General features: G+C 52.9%; 8 protein-coding genes across 8 annotated transcripts; 6 read left to right on the plus strand and 2 right to left on the minus strand.

Moving 5' to 3' along the window:
* Positions 1 to 1,101: 1,101 nt before the first annotated feature.
* Positions 1,102 to 3,714, plus strand: PV08_08671 (uncharacterized protein; the record flags this gene model as incomplete). The annotated part of the gene is made up of 1 exon (XM_016382996.1): positions 1,102 to 3,714. The coding sequence occupies one exon, from the start codon at positions 1,102 to 1,104 to the stop codon at positions 3,712 to 3,714; it is 2,613 nt and encodes an 870-aa protein (XP_016233699.1).
* A 1,172-nt stretch (positions 3,715 to 4,886) lies between these two features.
* On the plus strand, positions 4,887 to 6,338 carry PV08_08672 (uncharacterized protein; the record flags this gene model as incomplete). Its single annotated transcript, XM_016382997.1, has 2 exons — positions 4,887 to 6,044; positions 6,108 to 6,338. The coding sequence occupies 2 exons, from the start codon at positions 4,887 to 4,889 to the stop codon at positions 6,336 to 6,338; spliced, it is 1,389 nt and encodes a 462-aa protein (XP_016233700.1).
* A 1,034-nt stretch (positions 6,339 to 7,372) lies between these two features.
* Positions 7,373 to 8,953, plus strand: PV08_08673 (uncharacterized protein; the record flags this gene model as incomplete). The annotated part of the gene is made up of 1 exon (XM_016382998.1): positions 7,373 to 8,953. One exon carries the CDS (start codon positions 7,373 to 7,375, stop codon positions 8,951 to 8,953), a length of 1,581 nt encoding a protein of 526 aa, XP_016233701.1.
* Positions 8,954 to 10,288: 1,335 nt separating this feature from the next.
* Positions 10,289 to 12,626, plus strand: PV08_08674 (uncharacterized protein; the record flags this gene model as incomplete). The annotated part of the gene is made up of 2 exons (XM_016382999.1): positions 10,289 to 10,492; positions 10,542 to 12,626. The coding sequence occupies 2 exons, from the start codon at positions 10,289 to 10,291 to the stop codon at positions 12,624 to 12,626; spliced, it is 2,289 nt and encodes a 762-aa protein (XP_016233702.1).
* An 823-nt stretch (positions 12,627 to 13,449) lies between these two features.
* On the plus strand, positions 13,450 to 14,779 carry PV08_08675 (cysteine synthase; the record flags this gene model as incomplete). Its single annotated transcript, XM_016383000.1, has 2 exons — positions 13,450 to 13,597; positions 13,764 to 14,779. The coding sequence occupies 2 exons, from the start codon at positions 13,450 to 13,452 to the stop codon at positions 14,777 to 14,779; spliced, it is 1,164 nt and encodes a 387-aa protein (XP_016233703.1).
* A 3,028-nt stretch (positions 14,780 to 17,807) lies between these two features.
* PV08_08676 (mitochondrial DNA replication protein YHM2) lies at positions 17,808 to 18,924 on the minus strand (the record flags this gene model as incomplete). The annotated part of the gene is made up of 3 exons (XM_016383001.1): positions 17,808 to 17,862; positions 17,922 to 18,594; positions 18,693 to 18,924. 3 exons carry the CDS (start codon positions 18,922 to 18,924, stop codon positions 17,808 to 17,810), a joined length of 960 nt encoding a protein of 319 aa, XP_016233704.1.
* A 952-nt stretch (positions 18,925 to 19,876) lies between these two features.
* On the minus strand, positions 19,877 to 21,406 carry PV08_08677 (citrate synthase, mitochondrial; the record flags this gene model as incomplete). The annotated part of the gene is made up of 3 exons (XM_016383002.1): positions 19,877 to 20,065; positions 20,122 to 21,237; positions 21,296 to 21,406. The coding sequence occupies 3 exons, from the start codon at positions 21,404 to 21,406 to the stop codon at positions 19,877 to 19,879; spliced, it is 1,416 nt and encodes a 471-aa protein (XP_016233705.1).
* A 990-nt stretch (positions 21,407 to 22,396) lies between these two features.
* PV08_08678 (uncharacterized protein) lies at positions 22,397 to 24,784 on the plus strand (the record flags this gene model as incomplete). The annotated part of the gene is made up of 6 exons (XM_016383003.1): positions 22,397 to 22,516; positions 22,576 to 22,821; positions 22,979 to 23,075; positions 23,124 to 24,229; positions 24,282 to 24,486; positions 24,537 to 24,784. 6 exons carry the CDS (start codon positions 22,397 to 22,399, stop codon positions 24,782 to 24,784), a joined length of 2,022 nt encoding a protein of 673 aa, XP_016233706.1.
* Between the last annotated feature and the right edge of the window lie 207 nt (positions 24,785 to 24,991).

Consider the following 24,991-nt stretch of genomic DNA (forward strand, 5'->3'; position numbering starts at 1 on the left):
GCTCAATTTGGGAAATGCTTCTCCTCGTTCCCTGTGTAACGTTTATCGGCAGTGCTTAGGTCCTGTCCAGGGAGGAATCGTCCCGGAACTTTGTACTCGCACAGACCGGACGGATACAGAATTCCGCCAGTCCAGAGGGTACGACATTTTGCTGGGGATCTGGCTAAAGGCTAGCTCTCTCTTAGCACCTAGTAGAGGCATATTAGGGGCGCTCATCAGGGTCAGTCTTGTATTTATGCAGATAGGGCCAGTATGAACATCACCCCGCTCTCATGGCAGTCAGAACGTGCATCGGTGTCTCGTCACATGCTGTAGTCTGTAAGCAACAGAGTAGCTCGAGGCAAGACATCAGTAAAACTGCAAGCAAAGGCCAAGGGCTTTCAGAACCTTTGTGGTTCCTTCGAACCAGGATCTCAGCAATTCATCCTCTCACATGCTGCAACGAGGAGTTCGACAACAGGGCTCCATCCTCACACTGCATCAAAGCTCGTCGCTTCGCTGGCAGAAAGCTCTTCCAATCACGGGTGTCAGATGCTTGATCAGGCTCTGAAACTCCCACAGGCGAATATAGGGCCCCTCCGGGCTAAAAGTCGGCTGGATAGGGGAATCTCTAAGCAAAGCCTGATGGCCAAGCAGCCCGGGGCACCTACCAGTCAGCTGTTAGTTAAGAATGAGTCTCCCTAGGGACCCTTGCACTGCCCTAAGCGCCCCTAGCTCACGGAAGTTTGCGTCATGCACAACTGCCACCCTCTAACTGCCTTTTACCTTAATTGTCTAGCTTGAACTCACCCTGCTAAGTAATGCCTTGGAGCTTATGCCATGTTGTACATGGTTGTTCGCTGCGGTGGTTTTCTCAGCTTCCACAGTCTTCAAAGTCAATCATACGGAACTGCTCAAACAGTCATGCCATCCCTCCGCCAATATCTCTCAGGCATCTTGGCCACCGTCCCGTTCTTCGATACCTGACCATGACTTCGTAGGCCCACGTTTCGTAGGCTCTGGGTCCCTCCATTCGCCGCTCCCGGGATCTTCGCTTTGGCCCTCAGTACCGACGAAGACCTTATCCTGATCCCACTCCAGACCTCGTTGAATATCGGCGAAATGGCTCCTCAGCCTCCTCAATGGGTCATAGATGTCTGGGAATATTGCAAGAAGAACATCATCCCGGATGTCTTCATTAAGAGGAGGCTCAATTTTATTACAGTGCATTACCTATACCTGATAGGAATGTCACTCTTGTTGTCGGTTCTTATATATGTGCAAGGGGAAATGTCCTACATCGACGCTCTGTTCTTTGCATCTGGGTCTTGCACACAAAGTGGCCTCAACACCATCGACGTGAATTTGGTTCATACAGGCCAGCAATTCCTGTTTTACTTTGGAGCCATGGTCTGCAATCCCATTGTCATACATTCTGCAGTGGTCTTTGCACGCTTGTATTGGTTCGAGAAGAGATTCAAAGACATAGTGCAGGCATCCAAAACGTTGAGACGCACGAAATCCCGGTCAAGAACCAACACCTTTAACAAAGAGGAAGCTGAAGCAGCCCAGGAGCCCGTGGGTGTGAGAGGGCGGGCTATCAAAATCCTACGGAATACTGGTCACCATGAATCTTCTGTGCGCAAGAAAGGCGAAGGTGGAAATGAGGCCAACGGGAAAGCTCTCGAGTCCTCGAAAACCTCTCCTCGTGACAGCGACGACGGGGGACGAACGTCAATCCAAGCGGACGAATTGCGCCTTCGGCGGAGCCGGTCAACGGACGATGTCCGGCTACCGCAACAGTTGAGCCCAGAACAGCACATCCGGTTCCTGGAAAATCAGCGGAACCCATCAGACACCACCACATTAAGAATCCCCAGTCCCCGAGAATTCGAGCTTGGTAGTCGACCAGAGCACGTCAACGATGGCATCGATAACAAGTTACGTCGTCAGGTCACAAGTGATCCTGACCTCCCACGAACAAACAAGATAACCCAGAAGCGGAGTATAGAACTCGGGCAGGGTCCTGATGGTGCTGGACCAACCCACATCACTATTAATGAGCCCCATTTCATTCGCGAGCGTACTGACCGAGTCACAACCTTCCCACGGCTCAACACGAGACAGTCGACGCAACCGCCAGAGGCATACGATCCTGCCAGCGGACCTGGATCCAACCTCAGGAGGGGAAGGTCGATGACCTTCCGCTCGCTTCAGCGCAGCAACACCGCCCGTACCATGGAGCCAGCGCCCTACCTAACCTGGGAGCCCACCATCGGACGAAACTCGTTCTTCGTAGGACTGACAGAGGAACAAAGGGAAGAGCTCGGTGGTATCGAATATCGCGCCCTCAAAACACTCGCGTTGATCCTGGTTATATATTTCTTCTCCTTCCACGCACTCGGAATTGTTTGCCTGACCCCGTGGATCTTGCATACGCAGCCGTACGGGCATGTAGTCACCTCGCAAGGTCAAGGTCGTGTCTGGTGGGGGATTTTTACTGCCGGATCTGCCTTCAATGATTTGGGTTTCACCCTCACCAACGATTCCATGATATCGTTCGGCAGGGCCATTTTCCCGCTCCTTTTGATGACATTTCTCATCGTCATCGGCAACACTGGCTTCCCATGCATGTTGCGCTTCGTCATCTGGGTGGTCTCCAAGTGTGTACCTGTTGGACATCCTCTCTGGGAAGAGCTACGATTTCTCTTGGACCACCCCCGTCGGTGCTTCACACTCCTATTCCCACGGAACGCAACATGGTGGCTCTTTGCGATATTGGTCATCCTCAACGGGCTTGATCTCATCTTCTTCATAATTCTCGACCTGAACGACCCTGTCATTCAACAAATCCCGCCTGGCATTCGGTTTGTCGACGGGCTTTTTCAGGCTTCTTCCACAAGGACAGCCGGTTTCTCCGTCGTCAACCTGGCGGAACTTCACCCGGCGATCCAGGTTAGTTATCTTATCATGATGTACATTTCAGTCTTTCCAATCGCCATTTCGATGCGCCGAACAAACGTCTACGAGGAGAAGAGCTTAGGGATCTATGGTCCTAGTGACGAGGACGAGGATGGCAAAGAACCTAGTTACGTCGGCGCGCACTTGCGAAAGCAGCTTTCTTTCGACTTATGGTACATTTTCCTGGGTATGTTCATCATCGCCATTGTGGAAGGAGGTCGACTACAGAACACAAACGAATATGCCTTTACCCTGTTTTCGGTACTATTTGAGATCGTCTCGGCGTACGGAACAGTTGGCTTGTCTCTGGGTTACCCTACCAGTAATGCGTCTTTCTCCTCGCAATTCCACACGCTCTCCAAATTGGTGATCATTGCCATGCAAATTCGAGGACGACACCGTGGTCTACCATACGAATTAGACCGCGCAATTCTACTGCCCTCGGAAAGCCTCGAGGAGAAGGAAGCCAGAGAATCTGAGCGGGTGCTGCGACGAAGAAGGTCGTCCATCGGAGCCATGTCTACGATGTCGGCCGTGGATGGCAATATGGAAGGGCATCAGTTCCGTCCTGAAACCGGGCTTACCTCTGGTTACTATTCAGCGGACCGTGACGGTGCTGACACCCGAGCACGAGGCAACACAAATACCGCATCTGGCAGTAATGCCGCTGGACATGGGATCAGTGCTCGACGTGGTTTGGGGATGGGAATGTTCAAGCTGGCGAACGAGGTGGACGCTATCAAGGAAGAAACCCCGTTGCATCACCAAAAATGAGACGACAGTCTGGCGTCGGTTTTCTTTTATCTCCTCCACTACTTTGGTTTTCTTGGGATGCCTGCATACATTTGAGCGAAGGCGCAGGAGGAGCATTGCCGTACTACACACCAAGTACGTAACGAGCCACGAGCAGACGATGACCCGTGGATGAAGCATTATAGAATCCACTGGCTGTTCAATGCGGGTCGCCGTTAACTTAGATATAGAACGTGATTTCTCTGTACAAAGCAACAGAGTCTTCGTTTCCCGGTCCCTATGACTGTCCTCCGTACACGTCGTTTTGTGTGTTTTGTGTTGCGTGGGCAGGGAAATAGCAGAGTAAGCAGCAAGATTGCCATGTTGCTGCGCCTCATGGCGGACAACACGGGCCTTTTCTATGGGACACGGCAACGGGCCATGTTTCATACCAAGAAATGCCAAGACTTCGCCGCCGTCGATGGTGTCACGCTTGCGCCTTGGCTGGAGGGAAGGAGCCCCCGGCAAGAGTTCAGGTACAGAGGGAAGGCGCAAGGGGGGGTCGCCCGAGCCAGCCAGATTCTCCTCCTCGTCGTCCGCTTCGACTGCTCCTCGCCATGCGCATCCAGGCCGGCCTCAGTCCCTCAGACCAGCCTGTGTCCAGCCCGCTGGTCCTTATTCTCCAGCCTTGAGTGACCCAGCCAGTCCGAGCTCCGACCTCCGTCATTCACCTCACCACCACTATTATAGTGCACGAGTTCAATACCGAAACTCCGTCCCTGTGCACCCGCCCGCTTGTTTTTCTTGGGATTGGCCGCTGCAGAAGGCTTGTCACCTCTTGCGCACTTCTTCACCAAACCCTCCGCAATTCTCTTTTACCTCTCAGTATTCTCTCTTTGCGGACAGCATCAGCGGATCCTCCCAAACCCTCGCTTTTCGACCTGATAGCCACTGTCTGGAATCGTTGGTGGCGGCCTCTCTCTATCTTCTCTCCGCTCCCTCCCCTGTCACTCGCTTCGTAACCTCTGACGCGCCCTCGAAAACCCCAAACACGACTTCAGGCAGTCCGACTCTTGGCTCCGCTGGGCGTCTCTCCTATATACCTCGCCGTTGTGGTCTTGCGCGCAACTTGTGTTACTCACTGGGCGACCTATGCAAACGCCTGCGGTGTGAATCTCCTTTCCCTGCGATAAGTCGCCCCTGATCCCGGAATCATGAAGCCAGGCAGATCTTCCCTTCTCGCGCCGCTGGTCGGCCTCTTGTCTGTCGCCAATGGAATCAGTCTAGAAGTGAGCAGTTTGGACTCGATCAAGTCTGTTACGTCGACCCTTGCCTACGATATGATGACGTATTACTCTGGCAACCAGACAGGACAGACACCTGGAATTCTCCCAGGCCCATGTGAATCTACAGCATGTTATTACTGGTGGGAAGCCGGCGCCATGTTTGGATCGTTGATCAATTACTGGCAATACACGGGCGACGACAGCTACAATCCTGTGGTGTCCCAGGCGTTGGCCTTTCAGATAGGACCCGACGAAAACTACAATCCTCCCAATCAAAGCAAAAATATGGGTGTCGACGACCAAGCTTTTTGGGCCTTCTCTGCTCTGGATGCGGCCGAGGCTAACTTCCCCGAAGCCGGGGGTGATATTCCCTCCTGGATTGCCTTGGCTCAGGCCGTCTTCAACTTCCAACAGGACTTGTGGGATGATGCCACATGCGGTGGTGGTATGCGATGGCAGGTCTACTCGTTCAACGCTGGGTACAACTTGAAGAACACCATCTCGAACGGAGGAAACTTCCAAATCGCTGCTCGGTTGGCATATTACACAGGCAATCAATCCTATGCCGACTGGGCCATCAAGATGTGGGATTGGATGGAAGGCAGTCCATTGTTCCAGACGCAGGATGGTAATCTTTACATCTGGGACAATACCGATACCAACAACAATTGCACAGATGTCGCACACTACGCATGGACGTACAACTATGGCACCATGCTCATGGGCGCGGCGTACTTGTACAACTATACCGACGGCGATCCGCTATGGGAGCAACGAGTCATGAGTATTCTGAAAGGGGCAGAACTCTTGTTCTTCCCTCAAGAATATGGTGGCAACATCATGACGGAATTCCAGTGCGAGCCGGCGGCGAATTGTAACAACGATCAGAGCAGTTTCAAAGCATACCTCTCTCGATGGATGGCTGTGACAACACTCCTAGTACCTAGTACCTACGACATGATCATGCCGAGACTAACCGCTAGCGCTGCCGCCGCTGCGCAACAATGCACTGGAGGAAACAATGGGCGAATGTGTGGTCGCAGGTGGTACTCCAACTTTGACGGTTCAAGTGGTGTTGGCCAACAGGTATGCTATGCTTTCCTAACCGGTCCTTGGACTTTCTGTAGACGACAGGCTGACGGATCCTAGATGCAAGCTCTGAGCGTGATAGGGGCCACCACCATTCATGCGGGAATTGCTCCCAAATCGGTCAAGACCGGTGGTACTTCGAAGCAAGACCCCGACGCCGGCAACGACGCCGCATCCTCACCGGTCAAGCCACCATCAGCTATTACTACCGCCGACAAAGCTGGAGCAGGCATTTTGACGGTCTTGTGCATCTGCATCATCGTCGGTGGCAGCATGTGGATCATCCTGTGATTGTTTTGAATAAAGACTGTCTTGAAAATGATCCCGCGTGTATCTGTTACAACTATACCATACAAAGAGGGAAGCCATGGGATAAGAGGCGTCGTCGATTCTAGAAAGCATTTTCAGGGCATATACCCTCGTGGGTGATACCCTCAAACAAGAGTCCGAGCGAAAGATCTGAATAAACGGCTGATTGAATAGCATCTCGGAGGTCATGACTTGAACGAATAGTACATATTTTTTGGACACTGCATTGGGTGGTAAATTGGGCGCGAAGGACTTCGTTAACAAACAATTCATTCTCGATATTGTATACGGCGTACCACATAGGTACCCGAGATGTGTACAGCCCTAGATATATTTCTCTCACCGCTACAGTGGCACTTTCTTCTGTGATCTCTAGGCGGTTGATGTATGTACTTTGTACTCTGTGGGTATCCATCGACATGACGTCCCTTTCGTGTGGGCCTCAGGTTTGAATGATATTACTGATGGAGGTCAAGACAGGAGGAACTCTACGAGCCTAAGGATCGAGCGAGGAGCTCCGGGGGGGAGCTGATGATCATATACTTGTACGTTCTCCCCGGTACCCATGATGTGATCTCGCTGCGGACTCAGGCAATGCCATGCAGGCTGCGTTCCCCTGTCGGAGCTGCTGTGGCTTCGTTTCCGGACGTGCAGCGCGTGGTGTGGACGAGGCTTGTCACTTAAATTATGGCTGCATCTGTTTTTGGCACCTGTCAACATCTCTTCTCCAATTCCACTCTTCCTCCTCGTTCCCAGCCAAATTGCCTTCTCGCTTGTTCACGAACACTATGCCGTCTTCACAATTCATGGTCTTATGACTTGAAGGACGAGCCTCTGTACGAGTACTCTCTAGGTGCTGATTTCTGATCAGTCTTATGTGGTGGAAGTCGTCGAGCGCCAGGCCTGCGTTTGCCACGAACCCAACTAGTTGTCCCCACGGCCCATATCTCGATACCATCAAGCTCTGATCACCTGTCACTCTACGATCTAATCGCGAAGTCGCGGGCTGCATCCACATGGTCACCAAATCTCGACCGATGTCGACGCAGTCGCTCATGACTGTACCCGAGTCGCTGGTCGATACGGGTGTCGACACTGTCCTCGATGTATCCACGCCCTTGAGTCCAACACAAACGAGCGGAACCGTCGAGACTGCTTCCAAGAGACACGCCAAAGGTCTTTCACTGAACTTCCCCATTCTATTGCCTTTCAACGCACAAGTGTCGGCATCACCGACCGCAGGTTCGAGCATTCTTCAAAGCCCCGTCGACTCTGCTAGATCATCTCCTCGTCCTCGACCAACTCCACTCACGAGCCCGAGCCTACACGAGAATGAGCGAGAGGTCAACCAAATAGGAAGCACAGACTTTCTCACATTGCTCGCCGCGCAGGAACGGAGAGTGCTCGAGTTGAAAGAGGAGCTACAAAGGGCAGAAACAGACTTGCTGGGACTAAAGAAAAAATGGGCCGCGCATGAAGCGAATAAGAAGAGGAACGAGGTGAAACATGTGAAACAGCTGCAGCCGCTTGCTCGAAATGATGTAGGAACGCGAGAGCCGTCGGAAGACGAAGTCGATGAAGAACGCAGAAGGAAGCGCGCTATTGTGGAGAGGAGCCATTTGGCACTCGTCTCCCCGTCATATGGGAGCACTCCGTCCACTGGTCTGACGAGAAAGGGTTCCAAGAGAGTCTTTGAAGGCGGTCGGCATACTCGGACACTGAGTCTTCTCAGTCCAACATCCAGCAAGCCGAACCAGGCCAGCACCGAAACGTCGGTAGATGAATTGACCGGCTACGACAACGATACAGCCGCTATCAATACCGATCCCAATGTCATCCAGCCACCACTGTCTCTAATACCAACCCTGGATAGTTTGATCGCAGGTGAGCCTCTACAGCTGGGATTTGGCAAGACATATAAAGATCTAGCGGCCCATCGTCGCTCAGTGCCTTCTGCAGACGTCTTTGTCAAACAAGGCAAGCAGGTATATGACGGCGTGCGCGACGGGCTGTGGACATTCCTCGAGGACATCAGGCAAGCTACTGTGGGAGAGGAAGGCATCAGTGGAACGGTTGCACAACAGCGGCCTGTCAGGGCCCCCCAAAGGCGAGCTACTAAAGAATCCATGAACCATTCTGGTCACACGACTACCGAATCTCGAAAAACGCCGCCAAAAGAGTCATCATTCTGGAGGGAATTTGGCTTAGACAGCCCGCAAAGACCAGGGTCAAAGTCGACGGTCAAAGCAGACAAATCAAGCCGTCACATTCAGCAGAAGAGCAGTACAGATTCGTCCAATCCACCCAGTCTTCTTCCGGACTCCAATGATCACGAAGACGGGATGGACGATAGCTGGGACGCATGGGATTCACCAGCCAGCGTCCGGGACAAGGCTGACGTTTTGGATGGAAAGAGAGGCAACGGATTGCCATGGCCGGAAATTGAGAAAATAACTCCAAGCAAGTTGACCAAAACTGTCAGTGACTTGATGAGAGAATGGGACACGAGTCCCGACGATGCAGACACTGTCACTGACGGCTCCGATTCCCGGCTGCGCGGTGCAAGAGCTACTATACTGGACCACCCGCACATATAAATCTATCGTAGCCCATGTACATACAAGATGAGGACAAAGACGGTAATGAAATATAATGCGTTTATTCTGGAGGCCTCGACGACCGTCCCGGGTGACGATCAATACCATCGTTGCCGCTTCGACGATGTCACTCCCCGGATTTTCCAAAAGATACAATACGGGTACTAGTAAATTGCTTGCATGATCTGCTCATACGGAGCGAGCGTCTCCATTTGTGGCGAGGAGTGATATCACTTTCGGCGGGTGACAGATTTGACGCCGTGTTCGTGCCACTGTGAGGTCTGTGGCAAGGCTATCCTCTAGGAGATTTTGACGTTGATATTGATATGGTTTCGACCATGATGGCCCGGCTACGTATCATCTCAAGGTCATGTGCGCAGGCAAGTCGCAACAAGTGTGACCCTCAGACTCTTCTACACAGTACGAGTACATTGGCACAGTCTGTTTTGCCATGTCTTTAAGAGCGTCGGAGAGAGCCCAAGCGAGTCCGGACGTAAGAAGATCAGGGATCGGGGTCAAGGTCTCCACGACAACGAGATTTGGGATGTTTCTTCTAGAAAATCAACAATAAACCCCCTGAAAATCACGAAACCGGTGGCTTGGTTCCGCAAGCTGAGATCCAAGAGTTGACGGGAGAAGCTCCGGACAATATGGCTAGGCCTCGTAATCTGGACTACTCCATCGGCCACTCCTCGCTCTTTGACGATGATGTTTGTTCATGTTGTATTTGTAGCCTGGCGGTAATGAAGAGGTGGAGGGCGGAAAGGCGACGACGTGGCCCCTGCATTAGTGGCCTGGACTAGACTAGCGGGTTTAGTGCCCATAATTGTCGCTAGCCTCGGCTCGCCTGCCAGTTTTCGGGTGGCTTAGTGGCCACTAACCCCAAACAGGCCTTTTGTTGTCAGGTCGTCATTGGCAACACACCGACGCTGGACACTCTCACTCCGTCGTTTTTGCCGTCGAAAGTCCAATTTCTCGACTGGGCTGAGCCACACGACCAAAACCGGGTCATGAAGCATTGCTCTTTTGCCTCGTCTCCAGTCGTAACCTGCCGGGCTTCAGACGTCGTACATATCCTGCGCAAAGACCCTCGGTCTAAACGATTCTCCAACTCCAATGCTTGTATCACCACCGTGTGCTTTTTTGCATCTTTCTCCGGCGCATACGTTTGATTTTCCTGACTGTCTCTACTCGAAGACGAGGCCAACGCGGCCTCGAGGGTCAACTGCTTCTCCTGGTGTATGGACCATCCTCACATATTGAAGGCGACCTGAACCGCAGCCCGTGACATATTACCTCCGAGAAGCCTCAGCATCAAGTCACACGACCGACGGAATGACCATGATATCACTCTATTCCGAGGCCGCTCCCCACCGGTCTGCTGCCTCACAAGCACCGTTCGAGATACAAGATGACGATGCAGACGGTGAAACGCTGGCGGACAGATTTCAGATGCTGGAAGAACTAGGAAGTGGTTCATTTGGTGTGGTGTACAAGGCCATTGAAAAGGCCACGGGCGAGATCGTGGCTATCAAACATGTCGGTCTTGATGACACACACTTCCAAGATGAATGCTAACCACTTGCAGGTCGACCTCGAGTCTTCCGAAGAAGATCTCTCCGACATTCTCTCCGAACTCTCCGTCCTATCCTCTTGCTCGAGCTCACACGTCACAAAATACCGCCTGGCGTTTCTGCGTCGGCAAACCTTATGGATTGTGATGGAGTACCTCGGGGGCGGGTCCTGTGCGGATCTACTCAAACCACCTCCTCACCGTTTGTCAGAGAATCATATTGCCATAGTATGCCGCGAGCTCTTACTGGGGCTGGCCTATCTGCACAGCGAGGGCAAGTTGCATAGAGACATCAAAGCTGCGAACGTCCTGCTGGGCATGGACGGTCGCGTGAAGCTGGCCGACTTTGGAGTTGCTGCGCAACTAGTCGGTCTCAAGAGCGTCCGCAACACGTTCGTTGGTACACCTTTCTGGATGGCACCCGAGGTCATACAGCAAGAAGGCCATGATGCAAAGGCAGACGTGTGGAGTCTGGGCATCACCGCCATGGAATTGGCCAACGGAGAACCACCGCATGCCAATGTCCATCCCATGAAGGTCTTGTTCCTCATTCCGAAACAGCCCGCTCCCAGACTCGAAGGCGGATCGTGGTCGAGAGATTTCAGAGACTTTGTCGCTTGCTGTCTAACGAAAGACGTCGATCGGCGACCCACCGCCAAGGAATTGCTCAAGCATCGATTCATCCGAAGTGCTGGCAAGATCGAGGGCCTGCAAGAGTTGATAGTGCGCAAGCAGGACTGGGAATCACAGAAGGGTGGAGAGCGAAGCTTGAAGTACTACGCCGAAACTCTCAAAAACCTGAGCGGTGCGAAGGAAGATGACGACTGGGTATTCGAGACGGTCAAGGCTGTCCCGACGATGGACTCGAGGCGTCCGATGCCGTTTCAGACACAGAAACGTCGCAAAGTCTCAAGCACGGTGCCGGACGTCGTGGCAGAAGAGAACACGCCGAAGATGGTGGAGCAGATGACGCTTGATGAGCAGCAGAGTCCAACAAAGGTGACGATGCGCAGAATCCCGAGCACCCAACCAGAGAGACGCCCGTCAGCAGACTACACAGCTACGACGGCCCGTAGGACAACGAGGAAGAGACTTTCCAGCCACATCCAGGCCCGGCAACCACTGGGAGTGAATATGAACTTTGGCAATTCCCCAAGCACAGTACGACAATTCAAGAGGGTATCATCAAATCCAAGCTCTTTGAGCGATCTGCAGGACGGCACTGGAGAAGGGGATGAGAATGATGATCCCACCTCTAGTGTGGTTCGGACGCCATCGAAAAAGCCTGGGTTGGGGATGTTACTCGGTGTTGATGTGCAGAAGTCTTTGTTAGGAGAAGACGAGCGGATCGAAGAACCGATGCAAAGATTGAGAATCGGTTCAAATGCTAGCGTGATTGCCGCACAGAGCAAGGAGGCCCAACTTGGAAGGAAACTCTACGCTTATGCCATTGGTATCAGTTGCCAGGATGTACTGAACGAGACTGCAGACGAAGTCAAACGTGAGGGCATCGCCAGACTCGCTGAAGCATTCTCGGATTTAGAGAGTCTTGACCCGGATGGGATGTATCATATCATGAGGGGTGTGATGGACAGAATGGCAAGGGATGAAACACTCAAGAGCTTAATCCCTTCGGTACTCCCACAGCCACAGCCACAGCCAGTGCTTCGGCAAGAATCAGGAGGATCCCGCCGGCAGAAAGACGGCGACAAGGAGCATGTCAGCAAACAGATGCTGCAGACCTCACCTCGAAAAGCAAGCGATGCCATCCAGGCCAACGAAAGTCGCCAAGTGACTCCTTCGACCCCTCGAGCCCAAGCACAGAAATTGGTTCTCGCACAGAACAATCCTCATCTGAAAAGCCATCGTCGACGGCAGAGCGCGCAGGTTGCTGCTAGGAGTCGGGAAACAAGCCAAGGCTTGTTCGTTCCTCCCAGTCCGCTCAAGAACGCCGCAAGGCTAGAACGGGAGCAAGATGACGACAACGAGCGAGAGATGATGAATGGTCTAGTTGGTGGACTGGAACACACGAGGCAACTTGCTGATGTGTTGTTTGAGAGGTGGTGCGAAGGACTAAGGGTGAGATGGCCTGCGGTGTGAAACCTGATGCAGCCACCACAGGATTTGTTTCTCTTCTCTTCATTTTTCTTCTTCATTTGTTGCTTTCCTTTTTTTGGTTGTCATGGTTTCTCAAGGCAGTTGGCTGCTATTTCATCGAACATTTGCGGAGCTATGGGAAATACTGCATAGCGATACGGATGGGTTGCTTTTATTTCAGGGTGTGGATGATGGTTTGAGGCATGGGATGATGTGCCTTCTTTTCCCCAATTATGTCTTGTGTCCCTTTGAAAAAGTCTTTTCCGTTGACGGCCAATTCTACTGGTTTGGTGAAAGAGGGAGAAGATACAAGTGTAAGATATGTGCCTACCTACCCCGGTAGATAGGGTTGGTTGAGGATCTCTTGCTTTCTTCCTGTTGCTACTGAGAGCCCAAGTGAAGTGAAGAGTGAGAGAGATTGGCAGAATATACATATACCGACGATAACAGATTGTTCGTGGCTCGCTCAAGGTCTAATGTGAAATCACTGACTGTTAGTATCTTTGATTGTCAAGTAGTAGTATCATACATACTCTGGCTGCCGTGCTGTTTACGAGCATAAGGCGCCTCCTTTATACCCAGGTAGGTCCTCTCGTACCTGGAGGTCTGTCGTCTGTTCCGATTATATAAGCAGTCGCAGCTTCGGGCGCAGAAAAATAAAATGATGCCATCCATAAACCACCGACTGACTCTCCGCAGCTTGTACATTCGATCTGCCTCCGTCGCCTGCGCCTCTGTTGATCTCGCAAGACGAGGTGTTCTTTTGGTGCTGTCCGTTCCTTCTCCTCCCTTTCCCCTCGTCCTTGTACTTCTTCTGTATCGCACCATGGCGAGCGTCTTGAGAACGTCGGTACGGCGATTTGCTACATCTGCAGTCCGCGCCGCCGCCGGAACGTCTACACCTGCAGCTACTAATAATGCCTATGGGATCCGCGTGTCTCAAGCTCAGGGAGTAGTTGATCAATTGACTGGAGGTTAGTTACCGTGGTCCATTGTCTTGTACCCTACGTCCCCCCCGGTACCCCTGTGCGGGGGGATTCTTGTTGTTCTGTCTCGCGTGGTGTTATCTTTGTGAAGGAATCAAAGTGAATGACCCCGCATAGCTAATGTCATGTGTGTTACCGTTGGTACTGTGAACAGCAATCGGCAACACCCCCTTGATCCGGCTTCGACACCTCTCCGAACAAACGGGCTGCGACATCCTCGGTAAGGCCGAGTTCCAGAACCCCGGCGGCAGCGTCAAGGACCGGGCGGCGCTGTACGTGGTCAAGGACGCCGAGGAACGAGGGCTGCTGAAACCGGGCGGCACCGTGGTCGAGGGCACGGCGGGCAACACGGGCATCGGGCTCGCGCACGTGTGCCGGGCGCGCGGGTACAGGCTGGTCATATACATGCCTAACACGCAGTCGCAGGGCAAGATCGACCTGCTGCGGCTGCTGGGCGCCGAGGTGTACCCCGTCCCCGCGGTCGCGTGGGAGAACCCGGACAACTACAACTGGCAGGCCAAGCGGCACGCGGAGCGCGTGCAGGCCGAGGACCCGGGGCGGGGTGCCGTGTGGACGAACCAGTTCGACAACGTCGCGAACCGCCGCGCGCACATCGAGACCACGGGCCCGGAGATCTGGGCGCAGACCCAGGGGAAGATCGACGCCTTCACGTGCGCCACGGGCACCGGGGGCACGCTGGCCGGCACGACGCGGTACCTCAAGGACGTGAGCGGCGGGAAGGTCAAGTCGTTCCTGGCCGACCCGCCGGGCTCGGTGCTGTACTCGTACGTCAGCTCCGGAGGGCAGTTGAAGGAACGCCAGGGCGGGAGCATCACCGAGGGCATCGGCCAGGGCCGGGTGACGGACAACCTGAGGCAGGAGGTCGGGGAGCTCGACGGCGCCCTGTCCGTGTCGGACGAAAAGACGATAGAGATGGTGTACAGGTGTCTGGACGAGGAGGGCCTGTACCTCGGCGCGAGCAGCGCCTTGAACGTCGTCGCGGCCAAGGAGGTCGCAGAGAAACTGGGCCCCAACCACACCGTCGTCACCGTCCTGTGTGACGGCGCGTACAGGTATGCCGATCGGCTGTTCAGCGAGAAGTGGTTGGAGAGCAAGAAGTTGAAGGACGCCGTGCCCGATCGGTTGAGAAAGTATATCGTTTTGCCTTGAGCCTCGAGGTAGGTAGCTTGGAGGATCCAAAACAAGGGTAAAAACATACCGGTATCTTAATAAATGAAATCAGATCAAAATGAATGAAGGCAAAAGAAAAAGTTAAATGAAACAGCAATGAAATGGCGAAATGTATTGACTAAACTGATTTGATCCATTCTGTGCTGTCGAGGTACCTACTCTGTGCACTGAATTGCCCACTTGGATACCTGTTTGCTAAGTGGTCGGTACTAACTAACTACCGATTAAGGGACCAGGTATCTATCTATCCACGCGAGGCAACTTAGGTGTCGAAGTAAGTAGGTGCCACCACCCTGGGAAGAGCAGAGATCTCGGTCATCTGCATCATGAATTCTCAATAGGTGGTACTGGAGCACCGAGTAGGGCACTGAGTAGGTGCTTTTAGTAGGTAGTAGGTACTCGGCAGGACACGCTGGGGTTGAGAGAAGGGCCAGCGCACGGCGCCGTCTAGTTAATGTAGCAGTACCAAGTGTAAAAGTACCACCCCGTGCCTGTTCATTCATAGATCGACAACCACACCCTCCTCCCTTTCAGACGTTGAATTGAATGAAGGCCTTTTTGGTTTGGTTTGGTTTTGGTTTTGGTTTTGTCGGTTCCCGAGGTTTCCTAGGTTCCCCCCAAAAGGTTCCTAACGTATCTGACAATCAAAACTCCAAATCTCCCATCCCGGCACATGACACTTGGCCGCGGTGTTGTCGATCTGTAGGTTCCTGTCTCCGCTGCAGTCGGGGGTGTTGTAGAGTGTGCAACTCGCGAATGCGCCCGTGCATTCTGATATCCAGACGCGGTCGACCTGGATAAGTGAGGAAGGAATGGCGTCAGTTTTGTTGGGGGGGGGGGGGGGGCAAGAGAGAGATATGGACATGGACGTAGACACAGACAGACACAAGATAGAGAGGGGGAGACAGAGATAGAGGCAAGTGAATCGAGATAGGGGCAGGGAGATAGAGCGAGGACGTAAGTGTACGTGTACGTGTACTTGTGAGCATATGGGTGAGTGTGTAACGTAGAATCTTACAGCAGTGGCATTATCATCTTTCGAGTCAGCTCCCAACCCCAAAACTTGTTCTCTCGCCGAGATTGAATTGCACGCTGGATCTCGAACTATACCGTCCCATAGTGTGGAGGCGGTGCATGTGCCGTGACCGAATTGGAAGATGCAACATTCTGTGCACGTCGAACTGTAGTCGTGGTTGTGTTAGACCATCATGTGTGATGTCCTGGGACCAATGAAGATGCCGGTGATGACTGGTGGGTACTAGGTAGGTACCTAGGTCTGACTTACCATCCTGGTGCGTACGGCGATTGAGTAGATGGACACGTCGCGTCGGATAGATCGGCGAGGATGAGCAGCATCATCAGGACGAGTGTTGAGGAGAAGATCGACGATGACGACGACGACGACGACGACGACGAGGCGGAGGAACCATTGAATCTGTGGCGTCCGAGGAACAGAGACATCGTGTCGAGTAATGCAGAGCTGTGTTGCCGTGTGTGTGTGCTTGCGCGTATGGTATATTGAAAAGTGACGGTGGTTGTGATGGCGGCAGTGGTTGTCTCCTGGTTGTGGCTCGGTCTGTTTCAAAGCAGGACACAAGAAAAGCAACGTGCGGTTGGTTGTCAGAGATAGAGACGTCGATATGCACAGACTGATAATTGGTGTCGTCGCTGTTTTGTGCTGGTCTTGACATGAACAGTGAGTGCGACGGTGAGTAGGTGAATAGGTGAATAGGTGAATAGGTGAACAGGTGTGTGATGATGGGTGAGGTATATGTGACGACAAGCGAATGCACTACGGCAGCAAAGTCACTCAATCCTCCATGGCAAGACTGGGATGAGACCAGAACAACGTAGATAGAGTCAGAATGTCAGTATACAGTACGTAACGAGTGCGCAGACAATTGTCGAGGTGAAAGGGAGGGAAAGTAAGGCATCTTTATTTCGGTTTCATCAGAGCCTCTGTCGCCCTCTCTCACTCTCACTCTCTCACCCACACATACTCGTTACTTTCCTCGCTTTCATCAAGGTACGTGTGTCTCACCTTATCTATCCAAGTTGTGATTTGGCGCCGTCGAGGTAGCGAGTGCCGGTGCGTGTCTGATCAGAGTACAAAAGAGAAGCGGAGGACGGTGAGAGAGGTCTAGTCGACTCCATATCAATTATTTTTAGTATCCGAAACATCCCCCGTCTCTATGCAAAGTGACGAGGCACGGGTGGACTGAAACCACAAGTCTCCTATGGGTTTAGTCCTCATGCCTTCTGTTCAATCTTGTTTTCTCTGGTTGGCATGGTAAATTGAACAACTACACTCTGTTACAGAGAATGAACAGCGCTGCATGAGCCATATTTACTCGGACATCGGATCTAATTGTGTGGGAGCCTGAGAGGGGAAAGGAATTATTAGCACGCGAGGCTGTGAACTCCTTGCGGAGGTACCATGGTGAGTATACGAGATGCAGTATCGGGTACGGCGACGGCGACCTATTTCACAGCTGCTTGTGGTATCCAGCTTGGGCTCACTCCTCGTTCGTGACCTGTCAAAATCGATTGGAACGGGAGCAGCAGATAATCTGTGAAGGGTACGAACACGGCCATCATGTGGAACGCACACAGCACCCCGTCATGATAGCATCACTCCCTGCGTAATGGTATCCTTCTAGGCCATCCAACATCATATTATTGACGAATCTATAGCCCACCCATATCTATCTTTCCATCGGTAGTCCACTCTTAACTGCTAACCAGGTGGAAGCAGCCATACCGTTCCGCAAAAAAAAAACACATCATGGAACGTTCGAGATTTCGAATAAAACGCCCAATATACTTACTTGCTATTCCAGCACCAGCATCGATACCTGGTCGTATCGACAGCTCTCGGAAGACAAGCACACCCCCCCAAGACTTTGTCGTGCATCAATGCTTCAGTTAAATTGCGAAACGCCAAACCAAAACCAAAGTCGTCGTCTGTGTTCCCGCTTGTATCTCCTCCCGAAAGAAGGGAACGCCTTTAGTGCTTCGCAGTGACTTTGTCACCGGTCAACTTTTCAACAGCCTCCTTGGCCCTATTGTCGAAAATGTCAGTAATCGAAAGCCCCAAAAGCCGAAACAACACAGGACTCACATGTCACCCAAAGCAACCATGCAAACAGTTTGCCAAACGCCAAGTCCAATGCGAGGAGTAACGCCACGGTACAGTCCTTTGATACCGTTGGATTCGTAGATGTACTTGAATGTCTTTCCGACAGTCAGGTTCTTGGGTCGGTTGGGATCATTGGTCTTGCTCTGCATCTCCACTCGGATGACTTCAATGGGCTGGTTCCATGCCGACAGCCCACCACCGAGCGAGCTGGCAATGATCTTTTCAAACCCACTGAGCTTCTCTCCGTGTTCCTTGTTGGTCACTTTTCGGATGGCCGACTCCGCCAATCGAGACAGACCGAATCGCGATCCCCAGTTGGTGGTTTGGCGGATCGCGACTGCATTGACACCCTTGTTGATACCCCGGATACCTTCTTTTCGGTAGATGTCCGCAAACGTCTTGAAGGTGGACGGGGGTTTGACGCCCTGCGCAGCCAGCTTGTGTTGGGTAATTTCCACCGTCTTCATGCACGTGCAGAAACCCATCGTTGCGTATGCTTGGGCCACACCGCCAACCATGCCACCGGTGATGCCGGAGACAAAGTTGTTGGCTCCAAACGTCTTCGCGTAGTACTCTGCCTCGGAGGCGACGAAGAGAAGGACGGCACCCTTTGTCGAGGCTTCGATCCAGGCCCAGGGGATGAGACCTTGATAGTCTAGGTGGTTGACAAACGCGTAGAATGATTAGCTTGGGCTTCTGGTCGCTTCGTGCTTTGACGAAGCACCAGCAAAGCGTGGATGTTTCGGCACTTACATCCAAGAATACCACCTCGTCCCCATATTCTTGACATGGCACCGGCGAAGCTGTCCTTACGGTTGGCAGCCATGGTGGTCTTGATGACTTCCAACGGTTGTCCCAAGGTGGTCACTTCGAACAAGTTCAGTCCCGCGCCGAGCAGCAGATTGCTGAACTTGACCGGCTTCTTCTCGATCTTTGTGACCCCGGGGGCCGCCGATGTACCCAGGACTTGTTGTTGAGCGGACATCGCAAAGAGGTGATGGGGTATTGTCTGCCCTGACCAAGGGATGAGGTCGGCTTCGTCGCCTTGGAGGAGAGAGTGACTAGGGAAGGGATCGAGTCGAGGCTCGGACGGTGATGTCGCGAGGGAAATGTAGAGTCAAGAGGATAGCTAAGAACAAAAGACGGACAGGTCAGGTACGGAGATTAAATGCCAGAGAGACAACTATTCTCTGCTGACACGTAGGATCGGGGCCGGAGGGTGGAAACTGTTCAGCTTGGAGTTTCGGCGATAGAATGAGTCCACAAGACAAGGTACGGAGTAGCAATGGGACGAGAACAAAAGACACAGTTATCGTGCTGCATGCGCCCTCGACTGTCCCAAAGTCCCCCAGTCAGGCCCAATCAAGATTAGCCTCCGACCACCATCGGCGTTGTTGAACGGACCGCGACTCTCACCCTGAGGCTCGCAGCCACAGCTTGGTGCCCGTGAATGGGCCAGGCTGCTCGACGGCCCTGAATCGCCCATCAATTGCGGACTCAATCTCACTCCAAGCTAAACCCGGTGGAGCCATGGGGCGTTCAACAAGACACCTCAACGTCCCGAAATTTTTATTTTAGGCCTTGCCCTGTGCCAGACTCTCCTGGCCGCGGGTACGAGTACAACACGAGATACGAGCCTGGAGCTTCGGTGCCACGGATAGTAGAGTCGCTTCCGTCGACCACCACGACGAATGGCGGTAGACGACTGATACAAACACAATCACAAACCACGTATATTAGAAAGCACGCCATCAATAGATAGAATTGTTCCAAGAAACGCTCATCAATGAAAATGGCATACTACAAACCTCGGAACAACTGAGCCCTGCTCCCGATGATAGCCGAACTGCCCATCCATCTCCGTCCCGATATAGGCTACAAATTTTGGGTTGCAAAAGTACATCGCTCGCTGATGGTATCCGTGTCGCACTGGTCGCTTACAAAGAAGCGCCGACGAGTTTGGCATAGGCCTCAGTGCTGAAGGACTTTGGTCGTTCGATGGGAGCCCCCAAACCACGGTCGATGATCAGTTGAGGTAGAACACCAAGAGCGCGCGAAACACCGAAGAGGACGGTGTAGTAGTTGGCTTCAGTCAGGCCGTAGTATTGCAGGAGGACACCAGAGTGCTAAAAATGGAGTTAGCAACATTCATCATAGTTGGAAGAAGCCCAGGACTACTTACAGCATCAACGTTGGGGTAGGGGTTCTTGGTCTTGCCATGCTCGGTCAGAACGCCAGGGGCAATCTTGTAGACCTGGCTGACAAGCTTGAACATGGGGTCGTTGGGCAACTTGCGGAGAGCGAACTCGCGTTGCGAGACGTAACGAGGATCAGTCTTGCGGAGAACGGCGTGTCCGTAGCCAGGGACGACGCGGCCACTGTTGAGGGTATCCCAGAGATACTTGGTGATGCTGGCATCACTGAGATCATCGCCGATGGTCTCCTTCATCTTGGTGAGCCAGAGCAAGACTTCCTGGTTAGCCAAGCCGTGTAGAGGACCAGCCAGACCGTTCAGACCGGCAGCCAGTGACAACATGGGAGAGCTCAAAGCGCTACCGACCAGGTGAGTGGTGTGCGCGCTGACGTTACCACCTTCGTGGTCGGAGTGGATGGTCAAGTACAGACGCATCAGCTCAACGAAGTCGGCATTGTCACCATAGCCAAGCTGGTTGGCCAAGTTGAATCCGTAATCCTTATCTTTCTGGATAGGTGCAACCTTGCCATCTTTGTATGCGTTGCGGTAGATCTTGGCGGCGATCGTAGGGAGTTTGGCAATCAGGTTCATCGAGTCCTCGAAGGTGTAGGTCCAGTACTCCTTCTTGTTGATACCCTTGGCGTAGGCTTTGGCGAACTCGGAGGTGTGCTCGAGGGCGGCAACGGCGATGGAGAATTGAGCCATGGGGTGCATGTCGCTTGGGCAGCGGTCGAGGAGCTCCTCGACGAACTTGGGCAGATCGGAGCGAGCGGCCCAGTCTGCAGACAGGTCGCGGACCTGTTGTTCACTTGGAACCTCTCCGGTGAGGAGAAGCCAGAAAAGACCCTCCGGAAGAGGTTCCTCGCCGCCGGGAGCCTTGGGAAGGACTTCCTGGCATTCTGGAATCGTCTTTCCTCGGAATCTGATACCCTCTTCCGAGTCGAGAACGGATCCTTCCCAGACCAGGGACTTGATGCCTCGAGCACCACCGTAGACCTGGTCTAGGGTGACCTCGCCGACAACCTTGGAGCCATAGTCCTTTCTCAGCTTCTTGACCTTTTCGATCTCGCCTGGGAGCTTGTCTGCAAAGGTGTCCTTGAGGGTCTGTTTGAGGGGAAGGAGTCAACATATGTCCAGGCATAACGGATAGCTGGAAGCTTACCTTGGTGCTGGCGCAGCGAACACCGTTGAACGCAGCTTTCTGGACGAAAGGCTTGGAGGTGACTGAAGTCGAGCGAAGCAGAGAGCTTCCAACACGCAGGGAGGAGGCCATCACGAGAATCTAAGGGACTTGAAGAAGAAAAGAACACAGTGAGCAGCCGAAGAGAGGAATGGGAAGTTGAACAGGATGGGTAGTTGGGGGAAAAATTGTTTAGATAGGGAGGAGAAGCACGATGATGCTGAGCTGCAAGATTTGGATGGGGCTCCGGAAGAGCTTGGGACTGTTTAGGGCCTTTTTTCGGCCAAGGGCACTTTTTGCTGTACGGTAGAGATAATGACAGGTAATGCACGTCAGAGGGCCTGAGGCGCCGCCCAGCTCGATAATCACCGTCGATGAGCTTTTTAAAGACGCAATCCTCCGTACGCACTCCGAACGAAGATCCCTCCCGCTGGCTGGCACCCGTACCGCCGCGTCACGTGAATTGCGCTATCCGGGGCTATGCTTCGCCGCCGCTTCGGTGGATTTTTCTTGCCTGCACCCGTTGCTGCCTCCAAGTGGCAGTTATTGTCGCCGCTTAGAAGTGCCGATTCATCTTTGTCGCAGGCTGCCTCCTCCTCACTTCCTCCTCCTCTACTTCTACCCAACCTCTTCGTCACCTTCATCTCTCTCTCACTCTCCTTCATCGTCCGCCATCCCTTCTATCCTGCGCACGTAGCGCCATCAACCGTAATTCTTTTTTAGATCCGACAAACATTTATCTCGCCTTTGCACGATAGATTTCTCGCTCTTGCTGCTCCCAGGAAAAAATTGAGAGGCCTCTTGCCACTCAGACTGTAGAAGTCTGCTGCGCGTCACAGTGCTTTCAAAACGAGCAAGATAAGATACACACCCGAAGGTCCCGTCATCTTCACCTCATCTCCGCTTCATCTTCTCGTGGAGTTTGATAGATCTCTTGGAGACTTAGGCTGCTGCGCATCGGACTCGTTCACCTGGAGCTTCTACCCTCTCCGACTTGGTCACACCAGTCGACATAGCCAGATCCAGTCTGTTGCGATTTCCCTTGACTCGACGTCGTAGGACAGATCTATCCGTTCCTCCATCATGTCGTCTGCAGTAGCAGAGCTGGATTCTATCCTGCAGTCCATGCTTAGCCTCAAACCCCCAGGAGTGTCAGGTTCCAAGATCAGTGCAATAACATCTCTTTGCACGGCCAACATCCAAGTACGTCCACGACATCCACCTATTTGCTACGAGACTGCCGCTGACATGAGTTCGTCTAGTCCGAGTCGGTCCTCATCCAGAAGATCTACACCCACTTTAAAAAGACGCCGGGCACACACAAACTGGGGGTTCTGTATGTTGTAGACTCAGTAACGCGACAATGGGTAGACCAAGCTCGCAAGGCTGGTCAGCAAATTGGTAGCGGAGCAGCAGATGGAACATTCGCTGCCGGCGTGAATCGAGTAACTGAATTACTTCCCGTGCTCATGAACGACATCATCACCACGGCCCCCGAAGATCAAAAGGTATGGTAAATTCTGCTTTTGTGCTACTACATCCACCAGTATGGGCAGCGGCATCATGTCCGCAAACAACTGTAAAACCCAGCATGGCCTCGAGTTCATTGCCCTTGTTTTCACTCGTTGCGCTTGATCATTGCTCATATTTGCCTTGGCTTGATAGGTCAAAATCAACAAACTCCTAGAAATCTGGGATCGCTCACAAACATTTCCCGCGCCGCTACTTTCTTCACTCAAAGAGAAGCTTAATGCGCCTCGAGGTAGGATCTCTTTCGTCTCTTCACTGTAATATCCTGACTTTGTTCCAGTTTCCACCACTCCTGAAGGCTCCCCAGCCCCTGGTTTTGTCCCTCTTGGCCAGCAACAGGCAGCGACAGCAATGTCCGCCACACAACCTTCAACAGCGCCAGCTCAGCAAGACACTTCGGCCATCCTCGAGGCCCTCAAGAACATGGCAAAGCAAAATGCTGCCGCGCCGCAACCCTCTGCTGTACCCGCACCAGCTAGTTTGAGTAGTCTCTTAGGCGCGCAAACCGGGACTCCTCTACCGACCAGTACCGTAAATCAAAGCCCAGCTGCTGCTGGTGGCAGTGTGCCAGGTGTAAACCCTCTTGGAGCTTTGCTCGCTGGAATGAATAACGGGGTCCAAAGCCAGAGTCCTGCCAATGTGCCGCAGAATCCACTTGCTGCCTTTCTTCCTCAGCCACAAGCTCCTGTGCCGATACCGCAAAACCCTGTTTCTATAAACCCAGATATTCAGGCTCAGATGCAGCTTGTGCAGCTCCTGGCTGCTCAAGGGGTTCCCCCCGATCAGTGGGCGACAGCTCTTCAATTGTTGAACATGCAGAATGCCGGCGGCAGTGCTAATGCGATGCCATTCCAGCCGCCCATCCAAGCCAACAATTGGGCTGCTCCAAACGGCGGTCAGTCACGTGATGCACACACCCGGTCTCCTCCGGGCCAGTACCGGCGCCGCTCTCGCTCGCCTGGCTATGACAAAAGACGGGAACTGTCTCCCAGACGCCATCGGGATAGTCCAGGAGCGGATCAGTACCGTGACCGTGATGGCAGACGTGGTAACGATTATCGCCAACGAAGCCCCGGTAGAAGACGACGATCGCCGAGCCCTCAAGGTCATGATCCCAGTCTGCCACCACCTGGACCCAAGAATGTCACGTTCGACAGAAGCTTGCCCAAGGGCCACATCAAAGTCTACAGTCGAACGCTCTTTGTGGGAGGAGTCACTACGGGCGAGGCTTCTTTGAGACAAGTCTTTAGTCAATTTGGCATCGTCCAGACATGCATCGTCAACATCGACAAACGACATGCCTTCATCAAGATGATTAACCGACAGGATGCAGAAGCTGCCAGGCATGGCATGGAGGAATACAAGCTGGGCGACTCCCAGCTCCGAGTAAGTTGAGACCAGTCCCTTCGGTAGTCCTCACTAACTGACCAAGTTACAGACCAAATGGGGTGTCGGTTTTGGACCGCGTGACTGCAGCGATTATTCCACCGGTGTCAGTGTAATTCCTATCGAACGTCTGACTGAAGCCGATCGCAAGTGGATGGTCACAGCTGAGTATGGCGGCACTGGAGGCCAACCCATTCAAGAATTCATGGTGATTGAAGAGCCCGACATTGAAATTGGCGCCGGCGTGTCGTCTAAAGGTATGAGACAATCCCTACAATATTTCCTGCATTTACTAATCTTTGAACAGCTATGAGTCGACGGATTCCCACTGACTCTGGTGGTCGACGGGGACCTCAATCTTCTCGTCAACACGGTGGCCGTGATGAGAGACGCCGTGACGACGATCGAAGAGTCGACAGGGACGAACGGTCTGCTTCTAATGGCAACACTGGAGCGATGGCACCAATGGGTTTTCCTATGAATTTTGGAAATGGCATGCCTATGTTCCCGCCAGGCTTCCAATTCCCGGGTATTCAACAGAATCAACAGGAATAGAGTACACACGGGAAAAGAACCGGACGAGAGAACATGACCTGAGACACATTGAACTTCGATTGATACCCTGTACAGAATTGACACTTGCATGGGCGGCGTTCATCAATGGTGGAATGCGGCAATCTACGACGAATGGCCAGGGCCGAGTCGTGGATATTTTGCGGATGACATTCAGGATTTCTGACATTCGTGGGGAGTTGCTGTCTC

This window comes from Exophiala spinifera, assembly GCF_000836115.1.
Source record: "Exophiala spinifera strain CBS 89968 unplaced genomic scaffold supercont1.6, whole genome shotgun sequence".
NCBI classification, from domain to species: domain Eukaryota; kingdom Fungi; phylum Ascomycota; class Eurotiomycetes; order Chaetothyriales; family Herpotrichiellaceae; genus Exophiala; species Exophiala spinifera.